The sequence below is a fragment of the Heptranchias perlo genome, chromosome 19, assembly GCF_035084215.1.
Source record: "Heptranchias perlo isolate sHepPer1 chromosome 19, sHepPer1.hap1, whole genome shotgun sequence".
NCBI lineage: Eukaryota > Metazoa > Chordata > Chondrichthyes > Hexanchiformes > Hexanchidae > Heptranchias > Heptranchias perlo.
In genome coordinates this window covers 5,867,775-5,890,938 of record NC_090343.1, presented here as the reverse complement: position 1 = coordinate 5,890,938, position 23,164 = coordinate 5,867,775, and the positions used below count along the sequence as shown (strand labels likewise).

General features: G+C 43.4%; 1 protein-coding gene across 1 annotated transcript in view; it reads left to right on the top strand.

The window, feature by feature from the left end:
- The window catches only part of unm_sa1614 (un-named sa1614), a 214,571-nt gene that overhangs the window by 99,987 nt on the left and 91,420 nt on the right, over nt 1-23,164 (top strand). The window contains exons 6-9 of the mRNA XM_068000226.1: nt 4,128-4,257; nt 6,376-6,461; nt 12,069-12,144; nt 14,823-14,909. Of these exons, the coding sequence (XP_067856327.1) occupies nt 4,128-4,257; nt 6,376-6,461; nt 12,069-12,144; nt 14,823-14,909 (379 nt within the window). The remainder of the gene's footprint in view (nt 1-4,127; nt 4,258-6,375; nt 6,462-12,068; nt 12,145-14,822; nt 14,910-23,164) is intronic.

Sequence of the window (23,164 nt, the reverse complement as noted above, 5' to 3'; positions counted from 1 at the left end):
GATCACTAGTCCCAAAGTGATCCCTCACTAACACTTCTGTCACCTGCCCTTCCTTATTTCCCAAGAGGAGGTCAAGTTTTGCCCCCTCTCTAGTCGGGCCATCCACATACTGAATGAGAAATTCCTCCTGAATACACTCAACAAATTTCTCTCCATCCAAGCCCCTAATGCTATGGCTGTCCCAGTCAATGTTGGGAAAGTTAAAGTTCCCTACTATTACCACCCTATTTTTCTTGCAGCTGTCTGTAATCTCCTTACATATTTGCTCCTCAATTTCCCGTTGACTATTTGGGGGTCTGTAGTACAATCCTATCAAAGTGATCTCTCCCTTCTTATTTTTCAGTTCTACCCATATAGACTCAGTGGGCGAACCCTCGGATATATCCTCTCTCACTACTGCCGTGATGTTCTCCCTAATCAAGAACGCAACTCCCCCTCCTCTCTTACCTCCTGCTCTATCTTTCCTATAGCATCTGTACCCTGGAACATTGAGCTGCCAGTCCTGCCCCTCCCTTAGCCATGTTTCAGTAATAGCTATAACATCCCAGTCCCATGTACCCATCCATGCCCTGAGTTCATCTGCCTTGCCCATCAGACTTCTTGCATTGAAATAAATGCAGTTTAATCTAGACTTCCCTTGGTCTTTGCCCTGCTTTCTCAGACCATCTGTCCGGTCATGTTCTGTACACTCTCCCTTACTGCCTTTTGTTTCTGTCACCACTTTATTTCCCACTGACTTCCTGCATCGGTTCCCATCCCCCTGCCACATTAGTTTAAACCCTCCCCAACAGCACTGGCAAACACTCCCCCTAGGACATTGGTTCCAGTCCTGCCCAGATGCAGACCGTCCAATTTGTACTGGTCCCACCTCCCCCAGAACCGGTTCCAATGGCCCAGGAATTTGAATCCCTCCCTCTTGCACCATCTCTCAAGCCACGTATTCATCTTAGCTATCCTGTCATTCCTACTCTGACTAACCCGTGGCACTGGTAGCAATCCTGAGATTACTACCTTTGAGGTCCTACTCTTTAGTTTAACTCCTAACTCCCTAAATTCAGCTTGTAGGACCTCATCCTGTTTTTTACCTATATCGTTGGTGCCTATATGCACCACGACAACTGGCTGTTCACCCTCCCCCTCCAGAATGTCCTGCAGCCGCTCCGAGACATCCTTGACCCTTGCACCAGGGAGGCAACATACCATCCTGGAGTCTCGGTTGCGTCCGCAGAAACGCCTGTCTGCTCCCCTTACAATCGAGTCCCCTATCACTATAGCTCTGCCACTCTTTTTCCTGCCCTCCTGTGCAGCAGAGCCAGCCACGGTGCCATGAACCTGGCCACTGCCACCTTCCCCTGGTGAGCCATCTCCCCCAACAGTATCCAAAACGGTATACCTGTTTTGGAGGGAGATGACCGCAGGGGACCCCTGCACTGCCTTCCTACTCTTCCTCTGTCTGTTGGTCACCCATTCACTATCTCCCTCAGTAATTTTTATCTGCGGTGTGACCAACTCACTGAACGTGCTATCCACGACTTTCTCAGCATCGCGGATGCTCCAAAGTGAGTCCATCCGCAGCTCCAGAGCCGTCAAGCGGTCAAACAATAGCTGCAGCTGGACACACTTCCCGCAGGTGAAGGAATCAGGGATACAGGAAGGAGCCCTGAATTCCCACATCCCACAAGAGGAACATGACACGGCCCTGGGATCTCCTGCCATGACTTAACCCTTAAATTAGCTTAAGAACAACTACAATGTCAAGAGAAAAAAAAAGGAAAGAAAAACTACTTACCACTCCCTTTAAGGAGTTTACTCCTTTAAATTGTTCTCAATTTAGAGAATGTTAACTACACTAGGGACCTTGATTCACTAAAAAATAAACGCTACTTCCTATAAGACCTGCAGACCTTCCCTTTCCTTTTACTTTAGTTACTGTAGATAAGTAGAAATACTCACCTGAACCTACTCACCAATCAGGTGCCTCCCCTGTGTCGCGTCCCGATCTGATTCCTGACGTCACTTCGAACTCGGTCGCAGCTCCGCTCGGCTCGGCTCCTCTCAGCGCTCTGAAATCCCACCTTTTATCGGACGCTCCCTCCGCTCGGCTCGGCTCCTCTCCCACAATGCCCCTCCGTGGATTCACAAACCAATGTGTAACGCATGTTAACTGAAGGTTCTTGGGCAAGTCTTTTCCCCTTTTTATCAGTCTGCAGTAATAAATCAGGTTTATGTCTATGTTTTCCTATATGATGCCTTAATTATCCAACATGAACAAATCTGATCAATATTGTCATTAACAGCACTACTGTACAATACTGGCTGTGGTGCAATTTAAATATTAGTTGACTATTGGCATTGAGGGTTGAAGCGGACAAACATGCCACTTTGTTTAACTACATCTGCTGTAATACAATTAATAGTGTTGTAAGGTTGGAATCAGCAATTACTGCAATACAGTTCTTTAAAGTTAGTTAATATTTAGTGTAGGTCAACAGAATCTAAGTCATCATCAGCAAAACAAAGTTAAATTTAAGTGTCAGAGCAGCTCAGTTAGGAATCACAATTGTATAACTGAATAACATTCAATATCCAAGATCAGTACAGATTTGTCAAAATTAAGTTCACAATCGACCTTGCAAGATGGCACTGTTAGAGTTCAAGGGGTGGATTTGCCACCCCCCGCCCCCCCCCACCCCGAGCGGACTTTGGGTATTTGGCCAGCAGAACAGACTGGCCGGCTGCCCAATAGTCCCGGTGAGAGACCTGGTCCATTTTGAGTGCCAGGGGTGTCTAGCATTGGGTCAGCAGGCCACGGCAAAATCGAGCGGTTCCGCCAGCCTCCGGGCTCAAAAAAGATATGTCCATTAGGGGGGGTCCCAATATTTATGTGGAGCTGGGCAGCTGGAGCAGCAGCGGCCCAGGCTGGATTTGTGGAGTCTAGAGCAGCACTTCTGCTTCCCCCGACCTCACAAAAAGAAAGAGGAACTAGCCTTTAAGATCCTCTTTGGCCGAGCCGCCAGCTCGGGTAAGCATACTCCAAGGCAGCCTTCGAGACACACGACAACGCAAAATCGTCGAGCAGAAATTGATAGCCAAGTTCCGCACCCATGAGGACGGCCTCAACCGGGATCTTGGGTTCATGTCACACTACACGTAACCCCACCAGCGAACAAATGTTATCTGTTTTTAATATAACGGGTCATTTGCTGTCTTTCTCTTCCTTCCGGATGTTTCTATGTTTCTGCCTCTCTCTGTTTTTTTTTGGTTGTTTGTATATTCGGTGGCCTTGTAGGTAACACCTCTCTGTCTGCACACTGTGATTGCCTTGGCAACGGGCAGTTGGAAAGACTATCTGTAATCACCAGGTATTGTTCTGTGATTTATAAATGCGAAAGGTTCGAGGATTTCATTTCCACAACATTCACCTGAGGAAGGAGGAAGCCTCCGAAAGCTTGTGAATTTCAAATAAAATTGTTGGACTATAACTTGGTGTTGTAAAATTGTTTACAATTGTCAACCCCAGTCCATCACCGGCATCTCCACATCTTAATTTTGAACACCTCTATCACATCTCCTCTTAACCTTCCCTGTTCTAAGGAGAACAACTCCAGCTTCTCCAGTCTCTTCAAATCACTGAAGTTATGTTTGAGGAAGTAAGTGACTGAGAATTGAGAACTATTATTTCTTGGGAGCACCAGACAGACTACAGTGTCTTTTCTGATCCTCTACCTTTCTATCTTCCTAAGTTTAATTTTCCAGGTAAAAAAGACATACTTGCGTTTTCAACATGTGGGAATATTAGTGAAATGGCATGCTATTACTGATAATCTCTCAAGGACTTGAATGCATATGCAATTTGCTACAAGACCAATTTTATTCAAGGATCATTCTTCAAGTTAAGTTTAAAACAAACTTTTATATTTATGGCCATTCTTTTTTATTTCAGTGAATTAAAGTGGTAGGCACCCTGAAGGTCATAATGTTGACAAGAAATGGATTGGCAGTTGGCCATAACTGATTTTGCCCTTAACATCTCTCTTTCATATTTTTAATCATCCTAATTACAGGGAGTGAGCTGGCAAGAAGCAGATATGTTTGAAGTTTGAATGTTTTCTCACTTTTTTTGTCAGTACTAAAATTGAAAAAGAGAAAAGAGAACTTGCAAAGCAGTATGGAATGGTACGAATTGAGGTGACTGGAGGTGAAATAGCAGAGGAGATGGAAAAGGAACGGAGGATGTTTCAGCTGCAGATGTGTGAGGTAAGTGAGAATTTCTGATGCAGTTGCTTTCCCATCAAGCCTCATTTGAGTATTCTGTTCCTACCATAATTTTAGCAAAAAGGTTGTTGATTTACTATTATCTGTCATTTTTTTTCATGCATTTTATACTCATCAAGGTGAAGGATTCAGTGTTGGGAAATGGAACAGTTTCCCACTTTTCCCCACTAGTGTTGCCATTAAGCACTCCCAGGTCAGGTTTAGCATGGGCAAGATGCGGAATAAAACTTCTTTTACTCCGCTCTAACAACATGTTGCAAACCTCAACATCAGTAGAATACCTTCTACTGCAGCAGTGTGACTGTTCCATTTTGCACCCCAGCCATCTTGTCTTGTGTGGTTGAGGCTGAAGTATGGCCCTGTTTCGAACTTCTTGTGACTGCCCAAACTCTACAATAGGATACCTTCAGCCATTACAGGCAGAAGACTTTCATCTCATCAGTCTGGATTGAGTGTAAATACCCTTTTAACGAGGTGCTAATTGTTAATCCAATGCCAATCAACCTCTCTGGCCTAGAAAGGGAACAATTTAAACTGTTCAATCTCATTCCTGCACGTAGTAAATTGTTGTTAGAGATTTTAAAAATATCAAATTTTAAATTTTACATTTTTTTCTTAATTTTATTTTCTGTCCCTTTTCTCTCTCTCTTCTGTCAATCTTTCTTTCCCTCTGTATTTCACTTTCTGTCCCTGATTTGACTCTAATTCACCCTATTTCCTTCATTCCTCTGTTTCTTTCTCTATCCTTAAATTTAATTGGTTAAGGAGATAGACTGTTGGTCCCGTCGTTCAACAAGGTCCCAGATGATGACCGTATCGTTATCAACTTGCACTTTCAGCAATTTTGCAGCGCAAAAATTTTCGAGCTAAAGCATGAGGAAAAAAATCCAACTCACGGGACATGCCACGAGATACCTTGTTTCAGCAAATTCTGGCCCATTGTGTTGATAAAATATTACTCTTGTCTTTAAGGCTTGCCACCAGCATCCGCATCTACATTTTCCTGCTCAGGTGTCTGCTGTTTGCAACACCTGCAACCTGCAATTTGCCTTGCTCAGCCGGTAATGCTAATTCCTCTGTGCCACTAATGTGCTTGTGTGCAGGAAATCTAATCGGTATTTGTGATGAAGGTGAAATAGTAGCTGTCCTGGTGAGTGCAATTTGAGTATGAGTAGTGCAGATGTTGTTGGAGCTGGTTGTAAATTCTGACTTGTAACTAAGCCAGAAGATCCAGGTCTATCTATAGAAAGAAGAAATTAATGAAGCTGAAAGGATGTTCCTTTAGAATCTTCACATAACAACAGATAATTTGCACTCTCCTTCATATCTTCTATGCCGTACAATCTTACCAGGGTCTCTGGAGGTAATTTCCATCTCAGCATGCTTAGTACAATTTCAGGCTTGAAGAGCTGGACTTTCTCCTCTGCCCTTGATAATACTTTTTGCTTCGAAGTCTTCTGTTCAAGGCTAATTTTCCTTCACTACTCCCTTGTTGTTGAAATGTTTCCAGGTATCTTGCTCAGGAACATTTTTGTGTGGCAGATACAGCATTTCACTGCCAAATAATTGGCTACAAAGTTTCCAATCCTGCCTTAAGATTTGGTGGTTCATTGTTGGTGCCAAATATTGCTAATCCAGCCACCCTTTCCTCTGCCACCACGTGCCACTTCTCTGTGAACTTTGCTCTCCAAATTGTTTTTGATATTCTCCACCAAATTTTCCAACCAGATTACTGGCAGAGAATATTTGGTGTTTTTATTGGAATCAAGGATCAAATTTTCTGGCTTACTGCGATACTCAACTGTGATTTGATTGTGGCTGCATTAACGTTATTTGGGCTTCCTACTTGTGGAGAATGGAGAATGCTGGGCAGATTGTTTTCCCTTAAGAAAAGTGTCTAAAATCTCAAAGTGCTTTTCTATCTACAATATCAATGATTTGCCAATTGAATCTTTGAAAAGATTGTGTCTGTTGAGTTCCTTTGAAACACTTGGCTTATAAGAGCCCTAGATCACAGCCACTGAAATGTCATAGATTTTTTGAATACAGTGAGGGGAGTATAATTTACATATCACTTTGTCTTTTTTTTGTTTTTTTTAGTATCTGATCAAAGTGAATGAGATAAAGACGAAGAAAGGAGTGGACTTGATACAGAACCTCACCAAGTATTATCATGCGCAGTACATGTAAGAGTACTCATCTGCTTTTATTTTAATGATTTTAGCCTCTTCATAGGGACACTCCTGGGCTGATTCTATTTTCAGCTCAGACCTTTGCTGAAATTGTATTGTGTAGGGAATTGGATGGTGGCGTGGGTTGCATACTTGCCTTTTATCTATGGAACCTGGGATCAAATCCAGTCCAGACTGATGGTGTGAAAGTCTCCACTGTCGGCTGTAAGGGTCCTATATGAAACAAGTTTAGGAAGTCTCAATCCAGTTCCGAGTGGGCATGAGCCAACATCACAAAACCTCCTTTAGTTCAACACTAATTGGCAATGTCGCTCAGGCAGGCCCAGAGATAGTTGGTATGGGAAATACTACACTAGTACAGTAGATGGGAGGGGGGTGGGGGGCTGCGAGGCGACGCTTCTGAGGTTGAGGCACATTGCTCTGGAAGAATGGAGGGAGCTTTACTATGCATTTAGCCGTGTATACTTGAACTGGGAGAGTATGTATGCTGACACAGGGTGCCTGAAATGGAAAATGCTCCATTCCCCAAGACTAACATCCTTTACCTCGGGGTCAATTTTAGGATGGCCGAGCGGGTGCTTTGAAGGCGGAGGGGCTCGTAAAATCGGGGAATCCCGGAGCAGGTCTGGAGCCCGGCTCTAACCCACCCACTTCCGGGTTCCCCAGTGACGTGTTCGGGTGCGCGCGCAACTCCTGCATGCAGGACTCCCACCGGCAATTAAAGCCGGCGGGATGACAATTTAAATACTTACTTACCTAGTTGAGGTACTTGACAAACCTCATTGACAGGAGATTTTGGCAGGGGTGCAATTTTCATGGATCCTCAGTGTGTTTCCCGTGCTGTGAGAAACACTCCCTGTTGGAGCAGATGTGTTTCAGTCAGCAGCCAGTGGGAAATGCAAAGGATTTGTTGAAAGTTGGGGGGAATACCTCATTTATTGCAGCAGGGCACTCTGTCACTTCAGACAAAGTTTTGGCTGCAACACCTTTGTCTTTCCACTCAAAATTATTAATTTATACCCTAAACTCTGCTGTGCAAACACATTTAACTACTTTGCGGACCCCCTTAAACTCACACCAGATGGGGGGCACCATGGCTGCATCCATCACTTCATCCGAGGACGAGCAACATCACTAGCATCGCCAGGCACGCCGTTCACCACCGCCACGTGGAGCTCCACAACACAGTGCTGCGCCACAGGCACCTGCACAAATTGGTCGTGCAACTACACAAACACCCACTGTAGGGTGACCCATTGGGTGGCATCAAGTGTGGGTCTTCATGGAGAACCTCATGAAAGGGACTTATTGCACAAGCCAGTCAAGAATGGCCAAGACGTGCCAGTAGTGGTGACAATATAATATTTAATGTGAGTCAAATATAAATAAAAAACATGACAAACCGTCAACACCCTTGTGCATCCCCTTTGTGATCACGAAACCTTTGCCTTACGCTTCCTGCTACTCATACGTGATGCATCCCCTGTGGCTGCAGCAGAGGTAGTGGCAGGTTGTGTGAGGGCGATCATGAAAGAGATGCATCAGAGGGTGAGCATGAGACAGAGCCATGAGATTGTATGAGGATTGGGTTGAGTGGTAGTGGTGGGATGAGTACTGGGGAGGTGAGTAAGTGCAGATAAGTTGAGGATGAGGTTTGAGTGGGTGTGAGGAGTGATGTGATAGAGTAGTGTTGGCAGTGCAGAAGAAGTTGTGGGGTGGGAGCGGTGATGTGGAAGACAGAGTGTAGGAGAATGAGTAAATGTGCTCACTTTGGCTGACCTAGTTAGTGAAGTGCTTCCTGTACTGTATCCAGGTGCGGGATATGTTGGTGATGCTGGTGACCTCCTCTGCCACCTCGAGCCAGGCCTTCTTGGTGGGAGAGGCAGGCCATTTCCTCCCGTACGCCGGGTAGAAGATCTCTCTCCTTCTCCTCACCCCATCCAGTAGGATCTGGAGTGAGGCATCATTAAACCTGGGAGCAGCCTTTCCCTTGTAATTTTGGCTGTTTGTCGCAGGAGCAGCATTGGAGGACTTCCCCTTTAAATAGGGCTCTTCCAGCTGACAGCCTGTGATGCGCATGCGCAGTCTGCCCGCTGCGCAGGTTTCCAACGGGAAACCCGGAAGCCAAGGTACTGGGCGGGTTACCCATGCGCCCAGTCGACCCCCCGCTGCCAACCCACCTCCCTGGTAATATCGGGGCCCTCCTGTTCTCCTCGCCTCCCTTCGGGGACTTACCTGAGGGCCGCTGCCAACAAAGCCTGAAATTGATCAATGGGTGAGCTGCCTCTGGAGGTGTAAGGCGCCAGCAGCTCGCTCAAATTATTGAAATGGGGCTCACGGCCCAATTTCAGGGGAGCCTCTGGCCTCCCGTTTGGGGCATGCGCTGACTGGATACTGTTGGTTATGCGTCCAAGAGCGGGCCATAACCAATTTCTACTCCTAAGTGTAATGGCTGGTATTTTGTTGTGCAGATTTCCATACGTGCAATATTTTTATTTGTTCTTGGGATGTGGACAATGCTGGCAATGCCAGATTTTTATTTCCAATCTCTAAAAGCCCCGAGAAGATGGTGGTGGCCTTCTCTTTGAACTTCTTCTTTGTGCTGATGGTGCGTCTACAATGGTGTTAGCTAGGGAACTCCAGGATTTTGACCCAGCCATGATGAGGGAACGGCAGTGTATGTTCAATTCAGAATGGTGTGTGACTTGGAGGGGAAATTGGAGGTGATGCTGTTCCCACAACATTGTTGCTCTTGTCATTTTTGATAGAAGTCACAGGGCTGGGAGGTGCTGACAAAGTATTCTAGATGAGTTTCTGCAGTTCATCCTGTAGATAGTACATACTGCAGCCGGTAGTTGAGTCTAGTGGTAGGGGTACCAATCAAGCAGACTGCTCTGTCCTGCATGGTGGGGAGCTTTTTGAATGCTGTTACAGCTGCACCCATCTAGGCGAGTAATGAGTATCATAGAATCATAGAATCTTATAGCACAGAAGGAGGATATTAGACCCATTGTGCCTGGCTGGCTCTTTGACAGCGTATTTCATCACACACCTGACGAGCCTTGTAGATGATGAAGTGGCTTTAGGGGTCGTGAGGTGAGACAATCCTTGCAGAGTACGCAGCCTCTGCCCTGCTGTTGTAACCATGTTGTTGATATGGCTGGCCCAGTTAATCTTCTGGTTAATGGTGACTCCCGGGATGTTGATGGTAGGAGACTAGACAGTGGCAGTGCCATTGGAGGTAAATCAAAGGTGTTTGGACTTTTTTTATTGGAGATGGTCCTTACCTGGCACTCACGTGGCACAAATATTGCCTGCAACTTGCTAGCACAAACCTGGGTGTTGTTCAGGTTCTGCTGTAGGATGGCATGGCTGCTTCATAATCGTAAGAGTTGTGAATTGAGCTGAACACTTTAGAGTCGTCAACTAACAGACCCCTTCTTTACATTATGATGGAGGGGAGGTCATTGTTGAAGCAGCTGAAGATGGTTGGGCCAAGGACGCTGCCCTGAGATGTTCCTACAGAAATTTCCTAGGGCTCCGACAATCATAAACATCTTGCTTTGTGTCAGGTATGACTCTAGCTATTGCAGGGTTTTTCCTTTGACCCCCATTGACTTCAGTTTTGCTTGGACTCCTTGGTGTCATACTCAGTTGAATGCTGCCTTAATGCCAAGGGCAACTATTCTAACCTCTTCTCAGTTCCTGCAATCATGTCTGGATCTAGACTGTGACTAGGTCCGGAGCCAAGTGGTTCTGGCAGAACCCGAACTGAGCAGCTGCGAGCAGATTAAGGATAAGTAGGTGTCACTTGATGGCATTGTTGATGACACCTTCCATTACTTAGCTGATGTTAAACCATATACATGAGTTGTTTTAGGCATCTTCTCTTTCCAATCAAAAGGAAATAGTATGCCAGTACAAAAGGCTACTACCTTTTAGAAAATAAACAAAAGGCAGATATTGTGCCAGCTACAGTGGTTCTGGGAAAGCAAGATGATATTGCAAAATTATCTCTTGGACAAGGTTTTGCTAAAGTGCTGAAGGTGAAGTTGGGCCATCATCAGTGGTGTTATATTAGATCTTTGGGGCTAACATGAGGAATATTGCATGTAGTGCTGGCCTTAAATGAGCAGTGTAAGGGGTAATTAGAAAAATATTTATGTAGCTTCCTGAACGATTTAGTACAAGCTGGAAATATCTGTTGAGACTCCTACAAGTTTAGATTGGGTGTTTCAAATTTTGATAATTTTCAGCTGTCAGAAGCACTGAAGTGGATCGTCTGTGGTGGTGTTAGCACAAAGTTCATGTTATTCTGCTGAGAAGTCTATTGGGCAGTAATCTCGCGGCTCTGCTGCCAACGTGGAATCTCATTAGATGTGAGTGAAGGTTGGAAACAGGGCTATAAGACTGTAGACCTGATTATGTGCCCTTGTGCTACAGATATTGATCTAAAACTAGAAGCTGCTGAGAGCAATGTGGAACAGGGACACCTAAGGTACATTGCCGGTTCCGATCTCACTTTCTGGCCAGGGAAAAGGAAGTTCTATACATGCATGCTAGGACTCTGCACATTGACATTAGAACACCCATTAAATTTTAATGTTAACAGAGAGCTGACAGTCCCACTGTTAATGTTAAGCAAATTCGGACTGAACCTTTTAAAGTTTGTTTTGCGTTGATTGCAATTATACTGCACTTCAGATGACTTTACACCAGAGTTACAGTTTGTATTGTTGCAAAACTGATACTGCTTTCGATTCAATAGTATAATTGGCCTAAAAGCTGCTACTATGAAGGAATTAATACATTCCAACAAGACAATTAATGTTTGATTCCAATTCTGTGTTTCTTAAACAACAGCATTTTTGCAAAAATCATAGTGCATTTGCATTTCTGTTTCTTATGCCTCACCTTCCCCACCCATCCCAACAGTATTAATGAGATGCAGCAGTGAATTTTACGAGCTTGAATAATTCTGGTTATTAGAACAAATTTAGCATATTGAGTGCATCTTTTCAGTTCACTTACAGCATGCCATGGGTAAAACTAGTCTGTTCTACTCTCGTCTTGTATTATATAACTTTTGAATATCTCACTGTCAATTCCTATGCACGTATGCTATGAATTGAGCGTATTGTGCACCTACCATAATGGAGGAGCTGATATCTGAGAGCAGACCAAGTTCCATTAGTATTGGAGGTGCCAATATTCATTTATTTTTCATCTCAGTCAATCAGAGCAGTCCTGAGAATGATATGCATCTGCCATATAATGGGCATACAGTTCCTGAACAGATGGCTTACAGCTCCGTGTAATGTCTATACTAGCAGTAGCTTTTTACACTATGTGTACCGTAATGCAATAGAGCCTCTTTATTAATCATGTCTAATTTGTCAACCAAGTTTATATTAATTGGGCTGTGATATTAATAGACTTATAAAGTTAAATGAAGAAATGTATAAACAAACTATTAATGCTTTAAAGAGATTGGATATTGCCTATGGAAATTGAAAGGAAATGGTTTGGTGTTAGGAAATCCTATGATATTGGTCTAAAATGCTAAAATAATGATGGGAGTTTCACTGCATTCTGTTTCAGTTTTTTTCAGGAAGGCTTGAAAACAGCTGAGAAGATTAGGCATTCTGTCGAAATTCTTGCAGCAGATTTACAGAATGTGAGTACCAAACTTTTCCCCTCATGATTGCCGCTAGGAATGAGCAGAAATTTTGATCAGATGAGTACTTAAGGAGTAATAAGGAAGAAAGAAAAAAATTATTTATGCAGCACTTTTCTAGTCCTCCAAAGCTCTTCACAGCTAATGATTTATTTTTGAAGCGTAGTCACTTTTGTTATTTAGGTACATGTGGCAATCAATATGCACCATGCAAGGACCCACAAACACAGATGAAATGAATGACCAGTTAATCTGTTTCGGAAGTGTTGATTGAGGAATGAATGCTGGCCAGGGCGCCAGAAGAACTAACTCTCTGGTCTTCCTTGAAAAAGTGGTGTAGAATCATGGGTCCACACCCAAAATGTTAACCTGTCTTTTCTCTTTACAAATGCTGACTGACCTGCTGTGTTTTTCCAGCATTTTCTGTTGTTTTTTCTTTTTTCTTAGTACTCATAAATGTTTTGTTCTTGAATTTCTTTCACCTATCCACTCTCTGTTATTATAGCATAGCATCACATCATTCCCTTCATAGAATTACATTGAATTTACAGAAATAGGCCATTCGGCCCAACTGATCTATGCCGGTGTTTATGTTCCACATGAGCCTCCTCCCATCCTACTTCATCTAACCCTATCAGCATACCTTTCTGGGTACTCCACGTGGTAGCAAGTTCCTTCAGTTGGAAAATGTGGGCTGATACTCTGATCGACAAAATTTTCAGGGCCATTTGCAACATTACTCAACAATTGATCAACAGAGAACAACAGTCTGGGGATGACATTGGGTTCTACCACTGTTTTCTTTAACCACAAAGGGATCAAATTACTAGCTAACTATGAGCTAGTGAATCTCACTTGTTTAGGGTAGCAACAGTTTGAATCATAGCAGAGGCTGTGATTTTGAGTTGGACCCTTTGAGTAGGAATTGAGTTGGTCTTCATTTTGTCCTCACTTCCTTTCCTCCCTTTACCTTGCCACAGAAGCTATTTATCTATCCTTGGTGGCTGCCTTATGTATCCCCCTCATTAAATGCAGCAAACTACAGCATAGTCAACAAATATGAGGTGCACTTGTAGTGCAACAATTCAGCTAAGGACCTATATCACTCTTTTACCATCCAACTTTTATATTTTTAAAAGAAATTCCAGTTTTTTATTGATTCATATATCACTGGAGGTGTACTCTTTGCTTGCATGGCATTTGTAGGTTCATACATTAATACAATAAATCTAGCAGAATTGTATATAACTTGTGATGCTGCATGCTTGAGGTCATGGCTTTTTGTTGGTCAGAATCATGTGGAGGGATAGTTTGGCAGGACTGATGAAGGCTTACCATAGCCATACCCATCATCTTTAACTTTATTTGTGTCAGCTTGACTCAGTTGATAGTACTGCGAGTCAGATGATTGTGGGTCTAGTCCCACTATGACTTGAGCACATAATCTAAACTGACACTTATTGACACAGTATTAAGGGAATGCTGCATTGTCAGAGGTGCCATTTTTCAGATGAGCCATTAAACCAAGTCCCTGTCTGCCTGCTCAGATGACCCTAAAAGATCACATGGCACTATTTGAACAAGTGCAGGAATTTGTCCCAATGTCCTGGGCAACATTCCTCCTTTAACCAGCAACACCAAAAACAGATTTTCTGGTTATTCATTCAGTTGCTGTTTATGAGATCTTGTTGTGCGCTAATTGGCTGCTCCGTTTACGTACATAACAGTGAATGCATGTCAAATGTAATCCAGTAGTTGTGCAGCACTTTGGGGCATCCTGGGGTCCTGATAGGACGCTACATAAATACAGTTTTTTTCTGCCTTTCCTTCTTTCTGTCTGTCTGTCTGTCTTTCCTTCCTTTCTTTGTCTGTCTGTCTGTCTGTCTTTCCTTCCTTCCTTTCTTTCTGTCTGTCTTTCTTTCCTAGAACAACTCATCTATCAGAACTGCCCATGGTCCAGGTCTCCTATCAATATCAAGCAAATGAGAGTGACTCTAGGGTTTGGGGTCTGCAGCATGGTACAGTTACAGTGCAATCGTTGTGGGGGGGGGAGAGGGTATTCACAAGACAAATGTGGGAAAAGTGTGCCAGCCTTGACTACTAAATTCTTTCATTTTTATCCAAAAACAGTGCCATGGGAGATCTCCTATTATTCTCTAATTTAATCTACCATAAATATTTGACTTATTGAGGGTAATTTTGACTTAACCCTCTTGTCGGGAAACTGGTGGGATCGGGTGGCATGCCTAGTTTTATACCTTGCCCGATTTTACTTTCCATTGATTTCAATGAAGAGTAAAACCGGCGTTCTACCCAATCCCGTCAGTTTGCCACCGAGCGGGTTCGGTTAAAATTACCCTTTAGTAAACAGGAAACAGATCCTTTGGAGAAAAAACAAAATTGGTTAATAAGGGTGAGGTCAAGGCGTGTAAATTAGTTTCCAGCAACCTAGGAACTGAAAAATTGATGAAAGGGAGTGGCTGAAAAACAAAATAAATGCAAGGAAGCCAGTTTTATTGAGTTAGTTGTTTATAGAACTAAGTTATTTAGTGTTGCAAATGAAAAAGCTCCAGGTTAGGGAGGGACTGCAAGGGATCCCTTGAAGAATGTGCGGGATGAAAAGAACAAATTCCTGAGCAGCATTTTTAATTAGAAATGTTTGTCTTTCACTGTTTCAGATTAAACAGAACCAGGATGAGGAAAAAAAGCAGCTGTGTAGCCTTCGTGATCAGCTCAAACCAACATTACAATTGGACCACAAAGAGGTAAGCTACAACTCTCTGTTACACTCATTAAATTGTCTGGGTATAGGATTCTTTGGGATATAGTGCATCTTTCGGTCGTAACTGCAACCCAGCTTTATTTCCGGATTTAACGTAGGCATGTAAAAGTACAGGCTTCCCACTGGGAATGCGAAGTCCGAAAATTTTGTAGTTGCGACCCAAAAAAACAACTATTTTCGACCCCCACCCAACCCCGACCCACCCGTTCTTGGGGGTTAAAATCACCCCCCTAGTATCTGTGATATTACGTTAAAAGGTGCTTTATAAATACAAGTTGTTGATATTTGCAGTATTGTTTACCTGCGGTTCCATTACTTAATCTCTAAATATTAAAATGAAAAATTTCTGGTGGTCACGTTTCAAAGGCATCACTTCCCCTGGCTCTCCAAGTTATTTTGCTACCATTGATGCTTTGCTGCCTCCTTTGTACCCCAGTTCATGTAATTGCTCCACTTCATGTAAGTCTTTTTCTTGCAGACTGCTCATTTAATTCCTTTATTAGGCTACTGAATTGGTTTCCATTTTGTTTTCTTTATGTCACCACCCCCCACCACAACTGCCCAAGCCGCCTGTTGTTTTCTTTACCGACTGTAATTGTTCCGCAGTTCATTTAATTGGCTTATTCATTTAATTTGTTTTCCAGTTAGCTGCTGAATTAATTTTCTCTTTATTTTCTTATCCTGCTCACTAATTCACAACAACTAGTTATTTTTGCTTCAGTTACATCTATCTATCTATATGTCTATCTGTCTACAATAATGTTTTAAAAGTCTTGGATATAGTGCACATTTCTTATGCACATTAATTTTATTTACAATGTCCTGATTTTTCAGTGCACTTTATATGTCAACATTTAAATGGTGTCATGCCTATCTATGTTAATCTAGACACCAACATTCGGCTTTCGCATATCTTTTGTGCCTCTCGACACTAGATAACACTGCATCTCCCACATCCATTCCTATAGGGGATGTTTACAGACAGATAAACCTATCCTTTTTCAATTTAAATTTCTTTACCTTTCTTAAAAAATGTCTTTAAATTGTTTTCCAGCTGCTATCAGCAACTTGTGCTATTCTACTGAGCCCTAGTCCCTGCTTCTGTTGAGGTCTGCTCTCCAGTTGCCCCACCCAGGCCCGGATACATGAACCCATTCTAACTATAATTTCTCTGCCAAACCCTGCACTTCAAAAGCCTAATCCTAGCTTCAACCAAGAATCAGCTATTGAGGCGCAAGGGGGAAATTCCCTAAGTGGCTTTCTCACAACGTTGAGATAGACCCTGTTATTTAAAATATTTGCAGGGCAGAGTAGCAAAAGTTGTGGGGAAGGTGACTGATGACATCACTGAGTGCCCGTCTCTGCGGCAGAACACTGGTACAAGGAGGAATTGCAGCCACCCACGTAATCATAGAGCAAACTGTTAGGAAATTGACAGGTCACTTCAGGTGTCTGAACTGATCTGGGGGTACACTGCAGTACGCTCCTGGGTGGGTTTGGCACATTGTGGTGGCTTGCTGTGCACTGCACAACTTCATCCTCCAAAAGGGACTATAACAAAGCTCCCGAGGAAGAAGGCCATTCCTAGTGTAGCTGGAAGATCCGGAGTGCATCAGCAAAAAGAATTGGAATCAGAGGAGGTCGCAATCCTTGATGCCAAAGAAATACACTGAGAGATCATCAAGGAGATCAATAATGAAATCAACCTCTTGCCTACTCCGTTGTCACTACATATTCCCCTCATTACTGGAGGCTGTGCAGCAGATCCAAACCCTTAGGATGCAACCTTCAAAACTAAAACCTCTGAGATCACAAAAGCTACTTCGCCCCACCAATACTACAGTCAAAGGATTGAACACCACAACTAGTTCACAAGCCAAATCATGGTTAATGCAATGTTCCCCTCTATACCCACTCCTTATTGCTGCTTATCACTGTGCTTCCTCAGGTACTGCTGTGTTACTTCCTGTGGCCTATTCTAGTATCTCTTGTTAGGGCCATTGTCGTGAGAGGTGGTTGCCTGTAAAAGTAGACAATGAGCTTTTTGGGACTGAGGTGGCTATTGTCTCATGACATCAGAGTCCTGGGATAGAGGCTTGAGCAGGCTGCATCTCTATTGTTGTTGCTGGGGAGCCTGATCTTGCCTCCATCCTATTATATGAGGCAGCTGACCAGAGGCCTTGTAAGTGTTGCTATCATGAGTGAGAAATCATCATGTTTTCCATCCTAGGGTATTAAAGGAAGTAGGTGAGAACATTGCAGATGCCCTAACCACTGTTCCCTCTAAGTTGCACGCGTGCGCGGCTGTGCAGCAGTCTGTTGTGTGCCGCGCAATTAATCATTCCGTCCACGCACCAAACCAGTGTTCTCTGCCCCTCTCCTACACTGACCAGTCCCCAGGCCCCTTGTCCACACTGACCAGTGCCGGGACTCCAGGCCCTTCTCCAGCTCTGCCTCCCCGGTCCCCAGTGCTCTAGCCCCAGGCGGGCTGCTCTGCCTCTGGTACTGGGGAGTGTCCCAAGTGTCCAATCCCGCGGCTCCGGCCCCAGCTGCAGCATTGTTTACCACGTTGCTAGGAAATGCAGTCAGCGAGCAGCTGATTGGCTGCGCGGAAACAAGACCAGAAAGTAAAATGTAAACTGATTGGCGAAACCGATGCATTTGTCAATGGCCAATCACAGACAGGACCTATCCACCCAATCACAGACCAGGCATCCCCACCCAATCACAGACCAGGCATCCCCACCCAATCACAGACCAGGCATCCCCACCCAATCACAGACCAGGCATCCCCACCCAATCACAGACCAGGCATCCCCACCCAATCACAGATCAGGCATCCCCACCCAATCACAGATCAGGCATCCCCACCCAATCACAGACCAGGCATCCCCACCCAATCACAGACCAGGCACCTCCACCTAATCACAGATGAAGGGCCCATGACCAAACTGCTCCCTGCCTTACATAGAGGCAGCCAAAGCTAATGAGACCTGCAAGATGTACAATTGTAATGCAGTAATTTTTTAAACCCTGCTGAGGATTCAATGGAGGCGGGGAGAGCTTTAATTAAACTGTTTGTTATCCCCAAATTCACACTGACTGATTTGACAGCTGTTTTGTATTTTTGACTCAATTTAAAAATTCTGATTGCACACGATTTATTTCTGCTTGAATCAGAGTCATTAAGCTGATTCAACAAAAAGCTGATTGGAATCGTTCCCATCGGATAATTTTTAATAAAATATAACAAGACTGGTCTGCTCAATCCTAGTGCAACTTAAGAAACCCATTTCATAAATTATATAAATTTATCAGCCAATATAACATTAAATTGTTTCAATTATCCATTATTTTGTACATTTGTTCTGTTTGTTACATACCCTGAATAATGTTTTCCAAAAAGATGTTCTGTTTAAAGTTGTGATTTGTTTTACGGTGATGCACACAGCCTTTATATCGGTGCACAAGCCCAAATTTGTTCCGTGCATGGCTGAAAAAAATTAGAGGGAACATTGGCCCTAACTATAATCTTCCAAAATTCTCTCAATTCAGGAACCATTCCTTTAGATTGGAACATTGCACATGTCACTCTGCTATTTAAGAAAGGTGAGAGAGGGAAACGAGGGAATTATAGTCCAGTTAGCCTAACATCTGTGGTCGGGAAATTACTTGAGTCTATAATTAAGGATAGAGTGACTGAACACCTTGAAAATTTTCAGCTGATCAGAGAAAGCCAGCATGTGAGGGGTAGGTCATGCCTGACGAACCTGATTGAATTTTTTGAAGATTCAACTAAAGTAGTGGACAGGGGAATGTCTATGGATGTTGTTTATCGAATGCCTTCTGGAATTCCATATAAAGTCCCTCATAAGAGACTGTTAGCTAAAATTGAAGCTTATGGAATTGAGGGCAAATTATTGACCTGGTTAGGAAAAGGGCTGAGCAGCAGGAGACAGAGAGTAGGGATAATGGGCAGGTACTCAAATTTGGCAGGATGTGACTCGTGGATCTGAGCTGGGGCCTCAACTATTCACTGTATTTATTAACAACTTAGATGATGGGATAGGAGAGCCACATATTCAAGTTTGCCGATGATGCAAAGATAGACAGCATTGTAAGCAGTGTAGATGGAAGCATAATGTTACAGAGAGCTAATAATAGATTAAGTGAATGGGCAAAACTGTGGCAAATGGATTTCAATCTAGGCACGTGTGAGATCATCCACTTTGGACCTAAAAAGGATAGATCAGAGAACTTTCTAAATGGTGAAAAGATCGAAACAGTGGAGATCCAAAGAGACTCGGGTCCATGTACATAGATCATTAAAATGTCATGGACAGGTACAGAAAGTAATCAAAAAGGCTAATGGAATGCTGGCATTTATATCTAGAGGACCAGAATACAAGGGGGTAGAAGTTATGCTACAGCTATACAAAGCCCTGGTTTAACTACACCTGGAGTACTGTGTTTAGTTCTTGGCACCGCACCTTAGGAAGGACATATTGGTCTTGGAGGAAGTGCAGCGTAGATTTACTAGAATGATTCCTGGACTCCAAGGATTAAATTACGAGAAGAGATTACACAAACTAGGGTTGTATTCCCTGGAATTTAGAGGATTAAGGGGTGATTTTATCGAAGTTTTCAAGATTTTAGGGGGAACTGATAGGATAGTTAGAGAAAAACTATTTTGGCTGGTTGGGGAGTCTAGTACTAGGGGACACAGTCTAAAAATTAGAGCCAGGACTTTCAGGAGTGAAGTTAGGAAACACATCTACATGCAAAGGGTGGTAGAAGTTTGGAACTCTCTTCCACAAATGACAATTGATGCTAGCTCAATTGTTCATTTTAAATCTGAGATTGATAGATTTTTTTTGTTAACCAAAGATATTAAGGGATATGGGTATATGGAGTTGGGTCACAGATCAGCCATGATCTCATTGAATGGCGGAACAGGCTCGAGGGGCTAAATAGCCTACACTTATTCCTATGTTCCTGTGTGAGTGAACTCCTGCCATTCTCCTTGTATTGGGCTCGGATTCCGGCTGGCCACTGATCAGCCGGAGGGCTGACTGAATGGTTCCTACTAGAGCCTAGAAGCCTTGAGAAATGCTAGCCTGTGTATGTGATGCACACTGGAACATCCTTCTCAGAGCAGAACAGGTGAGAACTGCTAAAAAATTGCCAAACTCTACCTGAACTCCTCTTACGTCCTCCCCATAAAGGCATTGTGTATTAATGCGCGGAGCATTCGCAATAAGCTAGATGAATTAACAGCGCAGATAGATATTAACGGTTATGATATAGTTGCGATTACGGAGACATGGCTGCAGGGTGACCAAGGATGGGAACTGAACATCCAAGGGTATTCAATATTTAGGAAGGACAGACAGAAAGGGAAAGGAGGTGGGGTAACGTTGTTAGTAAAGGAGGAAATCAATGCAATAGTGAGGAAAGATATTGGCTCGGAAAATCACGATGTGGAATCTGCATGGGTGGAGCTAAGAAACACCAAGGGGCAGAAAACGTTGGTGGGGGTTGTCTATAGGCCCCCAAACAGTAGTGGAGATATAGGGGAGGGCATTAAACAGGAAATTAGAGATGCACGCAAGAAGGGTACAACTATAATCATGGGTGACTCTAACTACATATAGATTGGTCAAACCAAATTAGCGATAATACTCTGGGGGAGGAATTCCTGGAGTGTGTACGTGATGGTTTTCTAGACCAATAGGTTGAGGAATCAACTAGAGAACAGGCGATCCTAGACTGGTATTGTGCAATGAGAAAGGATTGATTAACAATCTTGTTGTGCGGAGTCCCTTAGGGAAGAGCGACCATAACATGATAGAATTCATCATTAAATGGAGAGCGAAGTAGTTGAATCCGAAACTATGGTACAGAATCTAAATAAAGGAAATTACGAAAGTATGAGGTGCGAGTTGGCTATGATAGAATGGGGAACTTTACTAAAAGGGATGACGGTGGATAGGCAATGGCTAATATTTAAAGAACGTGTGCAGGAATTACAACAATTATTCATTCCTGTCTGGAGCAAAAATAAAACAGGAAAGGTGGCTCAATAGTGGCTTACAAAAGAAATTAAGGATAGTATTCGATCCAAAGAGGAGACATATAAAATTGCCAGAAAAAGCGGCAAGCCTGAGGATTGGGAGCAGTTTAGAATTCAGCAAAGAACGACAAAGAGATTGATTAAGAGGGGAAAAATAGACTATGAGAGTAAACTAGCAGGGAACATAAAAACTGACTGTAAAAGTTTCTATAAATATGTCAAGAGAAAAAGATTAGTGAAGACAAATGTAGGTCCCTTACAGTCAGAAAGGGGGGAAATTATAATGGGGAACAAAGAAATGGCAGAACAATTAAACACATACTTTGGTTCTGTCTTCACAAAGGAGGACACAAATAACCTGCCAGAAATGTTAGGGAACCAAGGGTCTTGTGAGAGGGAGGAACTGAAGGAAATCAGTATTTGTGAAAAAATAGTGCAAAGGAAATTAATGGGGCTAAAGGCTGACAAATCCCCAGGGCCTGATAATCTACATCCCAGAGTACTAAAGGAAGTGGCCCTGGAAATAGTGGATGCATTGGTGATCATCTTCCAAAATTCTATAGACTCTGGAACAGTTCCTACAGATTGGAGGGTGGCAAATGTAACCCCACTATTTAAAAAAGGAGGGAGAGAAAAAACAGGGAATTACAGACCAGTTAGCCTAACATCAGTAGTGGGGAAAATGCTACAGTCCATTATAAAAAATGTGATAACAGAACACTTGGAGGACATTAACAGGATTGGACAAAGTCAGCATGGGTTTATGGAAGGGAAATCATGCTTAACAAATCTACTGGAGTTTTTTGAGGATGTAACTAATAGAATATATAGGGGGCAACCAGTGGATGTGGTGTACTTGGATTTTCAGAAGGCTTTTGATAAGGTTTCACACAAGAGGTTAGTGTGCAAAATTAAAGCACATGGGATTGGGGGGAATATACTGGCATGGATTGAGAATTGGTTGACAGACAGGAAACAGAGAGTAGGAATAAACAGGTCTTTTTCCGGGTGGCAGGCAGTGACTAGTGGGGTACCGCAGGGATCAGTGCTTGGGCCCCAGCTATTCACAATATATATCAATGATTTGGATGAGGGAACTAAATGTAACATTTCCAAGTTTGCAGACGACACAAAGCTGGGGTGGAATGTGAGCTGTGAGGCGGATGCAAAGAGGCTCCAATGTGATTTACACAAGTTGGGTGAGTGGGCAAGAACATGGCAGATGCAGTATAATGTGGATAAATGTGAGGTTATCCACTTTGGTTATAAAAACAGAAAGGCAGATTATTATCTGAATGGTGATAGATTGGGAAAAGGGGAGGTGCAATGAGACCTGGGTGTCCTTGTACACCAATCGCTGAAAGCGAGCGTTCAGGTGCAGCAAACAGTTAGGAAGGCGAATGGTATGTTGGCCTTCATTGTAAGAGGATTTGAGTACAGGAGCAGGGATGTCTTACTGCAGTTATACAGGGCCTTGGTGAGAACACATCTGGATTATTGTGTGCAGTTTTGGTCTCCTAATCTGAGGAAGGATGTCCTTGCCATGGAGAGAGTGCAACGAAGGTTTACCAGACTGATTCCTGAGATGGTAGGACTGACGTATGAGTAAAGATTGGGTCGACTAGGCCTATATTCACTAGAGTTTAGAAGAATGAGAGGGGATCGCATCAAAACATATAAAATTCTAACAGGGCTTGACAGACTAGTTGCAGGGAGGATGTTCCTGATGGCTGGGGAGTCCAGAACCAGGGGTCACAGTCTCAGGATACGGAGTATGCCATTTAGAACCGAGATGAGGAGAAATTCTTCACTCAGAGGGTGGTGAACCTGTGGAATTCAAGTGGAGGCCAAGTCATTAGATGTATTCAAGAAGGAGATAGATATATTTCTTAATGCTAAATGGATCAAGGGATATGGGGTAAAAGCGGTATCAGGGTACTGAGTTAGACGATCAGCCATGATCATTATGAATGGCGGAGCAGGCCCGACGGGCCGAATGGCCTAATCTTGCTCCTATTTTCCATGTTTCTATCCCTGTCCACCTTATCCTATTCTCCTTCCCCTCATCTCCTACTCCAATACTCTCCTCTTCCCTCACTTTCTCTCCTCTTCTTCCCTTCCACTCCTTTCTCTTTTTGTTTCTGCCTTCCCCATTTCCTCCTCTT